The sequence below is a fragment of the Bison bison genome, unplaced genomic scaffold (assembly GCF_000754665.1).
Source record: "Bison bison bison isolate TAMUID 2011002044 unplaced genomic scaffold, Bison_UMD1.0 scf7180017862383, whole genome shotgun sequence".
NCBI lineage: Eukaryota > Metazoa > Chordata > Mammalia > Artiodactyla > Bovidae > Bison > Bison bison.
In genome coordinates, this window is record NW_011492955.1 from 8,588 (window position 1) to 11,107 (window position 2,520).

General features: G+C 44.0%; 1 protein-coding gene across 1 annotated transcript in view; it reads left to right on the top strand.

Moving 5' to 3' along the window:
* Positions 1 to 26: 26 nt before the first annotated feature.
* The window catches only part of LOC104983394 (U3 small nucleolar RNA-associated protein 14 homolog A-like), a gene marked incomplete at both ends in the record, with an annotated part of 17,263 nt that continues 14,769 nt past the window's right edge, over positions 27 to 2,520 (top strand). The window contains 3 exons of the mRNA XM_010832849.1: positions 27 to 145; positions 621 to 685; positions 2,417 to 2,513. Coding sequence (XP_010831151.1) covers positions 27 to 145; positions 621 to 685; positions 2,417 to 2,513 — 281 coding nt within the window. The remainder of the gene's footprint in view (positions 146 to 620; positions 686 to 2,416; positions 2,514 to 2,520) is intronic.

The following is a 2,520-nucleotide window of genomic DNA, read 5'->3' on the forward strand; positions in this document are numbered from 1 at the left end:
TATGGGCCTCAATTTCCATACTGTCTTTTCCCTCTCCTCATCAATCTGATGGTTCTTCCTTTTTCTGTTTCCAGGGGGACAAAGATGAAGAAAGAAAGCATCAGAAGCTTCTGGAATCAATCAGTTCACTTAATGGAAAGGATAGGTAACATTCCCTTCAATATGGACATTTCTAACTAGCTGATTCCATGGGACTTATCTGCAGCTAACATTCAGTGCCGAAGACAACATTTTTCAGCATCATTCTTAAGAGCATGTACTTTGGAGACTGTAGGTAAATCCTCTGCACATCGGCTTCTTCAAATAGAAAATAAGATTGACATGTCCCAAAGTCACTCGAATAAGTGGCAGATAGGGTATTCATATCCAGACATGTTTGAATCCAAGTCCAATACCTTTTTCACTATGCCTGCCTTGCATTGCCTTGTGTTTTTGAGAGGCTGTTTTCATTAAGAGATGGTTAAACTACTGGGTCCAGCTTAGGAATAGATTTCCTAGTTATTTTGTGACAAAACCTAATTCTAGAATAAATATGAAATGAAAGCATTGTTTGAAGAGAGGTGTTTGTTCCCCAGCAGACTGTATCCATTCTCTATGTATTCTGTTTTGCTTAATTTCAGGCAGAAATTGGCTGATAGGTCTGAGGCTAGTCTGAAGGTGTCAGAGTTCAGTGTAAGTTCTGAAGGTAAGTTAACAAAGGAAACTGTCTGCATGGACCTTGTGGAATTCCAAAAGCATAATGGTCTACTTCCCCTTGGTGCCCTCTTTCCAGCTATTTTTGATGTGGTTAGTGAATCATACCATACATACTTACCCATGAGTGAATGAAGAAGGGTAATCGGATGCTCTTGAATTTCTTCCATTTCTAAAAGAAAATGAAAAGGCCACAGTCAAGATCTGCCATAGAGCTTAATGAGCTAACTGTATCTAAGGTTTTTTTTTCCCTTATGCACGCTCACCCAAGAACCAATTTTTACCCCTAGGTGGGGAAATGGTATCACCCCAATTGAGAATATATGATCTAATAAATAACAGAGTTGAGATTTTCACTTAACACTGAGTCTAGGTGCCAAATATTTCCCACTGTATTCACAACTTAGGCAACCTGAATGAGTTAGGCACTTCTAGTAATCATTAATGTAACCTTTCAGCACTGGTAACAATGTATTCTCCCAGGCTTACCCATTCAGCAAATACTGTACCTCTACTATGTATGAGTTTCAGGATTGGTTTAGATACAGAGTAAAGAATAAGTGATGGACCTCCTGGGGCTTACATTCTAAGGCAGTGAAACAGTAAGTGAATTATAACAAAATGATACAGTCAGGTGACTAAGCGGCTACTTTCCTTTGGCTAGGCATGAATGAAATCCCTCTGAAGAGGCAAAACTTAAACTGAGATCTGAATAACAAGAAAAGTCAAGCATGCAGAGACAGGGAGTAGTGTTCCAGGTGAGGGACCAGCTGGTGCAAAGGCACTGAGAGAGATAACATGGTCAGCATGTTTGAAGAAGAGGAGCAAGGTCAGTGTGGCTGGACCATCCTCCACTTACGGATAACTTGAGGTTGGAGAGGCAGACAGGGTGGTGGTTTAGTCACTAAGAATCGTGTCCAACTCCTGTGATCCCATGGATTGTAGCCTGCCAGGCTCCTCTGGGGAGAAGGCAATGGCACCCCACTCCAGTACTCTTGCCTGGAAAATCCCATGGATGGAGGAGCCTGGTAGGCTGCAGTCCATCGGGTCGAGAAGAGTTGGACACGACTGAGCAACTTCATTTTCACTTTTCACTTTCATGCACTGGACAAGGAAATGGCAACCCACTCCAGTGTTCTTGCCTGGAGAATCCCAGGGATGGGGGAGCCTGGTGGGCTGCGGTCTGGGGGTCACACAGAGTCAGACACAACTGAAACGACTTAGCAGCAGCAGCATCAGGCTCCTCTGTCCATGGGATTCTCCAGGCAAGAATACTGGAGTGGTTTGCCATTTCCTTCTCCAGGGGATCTTCCCGACCCAGGAATCAAACCTGTGTCCCCTGCATTGCAGGCAGATTCTTGACCCACTGAGCTGTGAGGATGATGGGGAGTCATTGGAGGATTTTCTGCAGGATCATGACATCCTGTGATTTACAGTTTCAAAACACTGGCTGCTGTGTGAAGAATGAATTCCAGTGGGCAAGCGTGGAACCAGAAAGACCAGGAGAAAAGCAAATGATTGTTTTAAATAGTTTTCTGTCTTCTACACTTCAACATGTTTGGGGATGTAGGAAAGCAGTGCCATCACACTGGCTAGTGATGGAAGTAAGAGGGCTATTCCTGCTTCCCTGCACACCTGCCTGGCTACCAGCACTTTCTGCTGAGGTGATGCTGAGGTTTTGCCTCACTTCTCAGTCTGACCAGAAAGTTTGGCCTTTCTACAGGATCAGGAGAAAAGCTGGTCCTTTCAGATCTGCTTGAGCCTGTTAAAACTTCATCCTCATTGGCTGCTGTGAAAAAGCAGCTGAATCGAGTGAAATCGAAGACT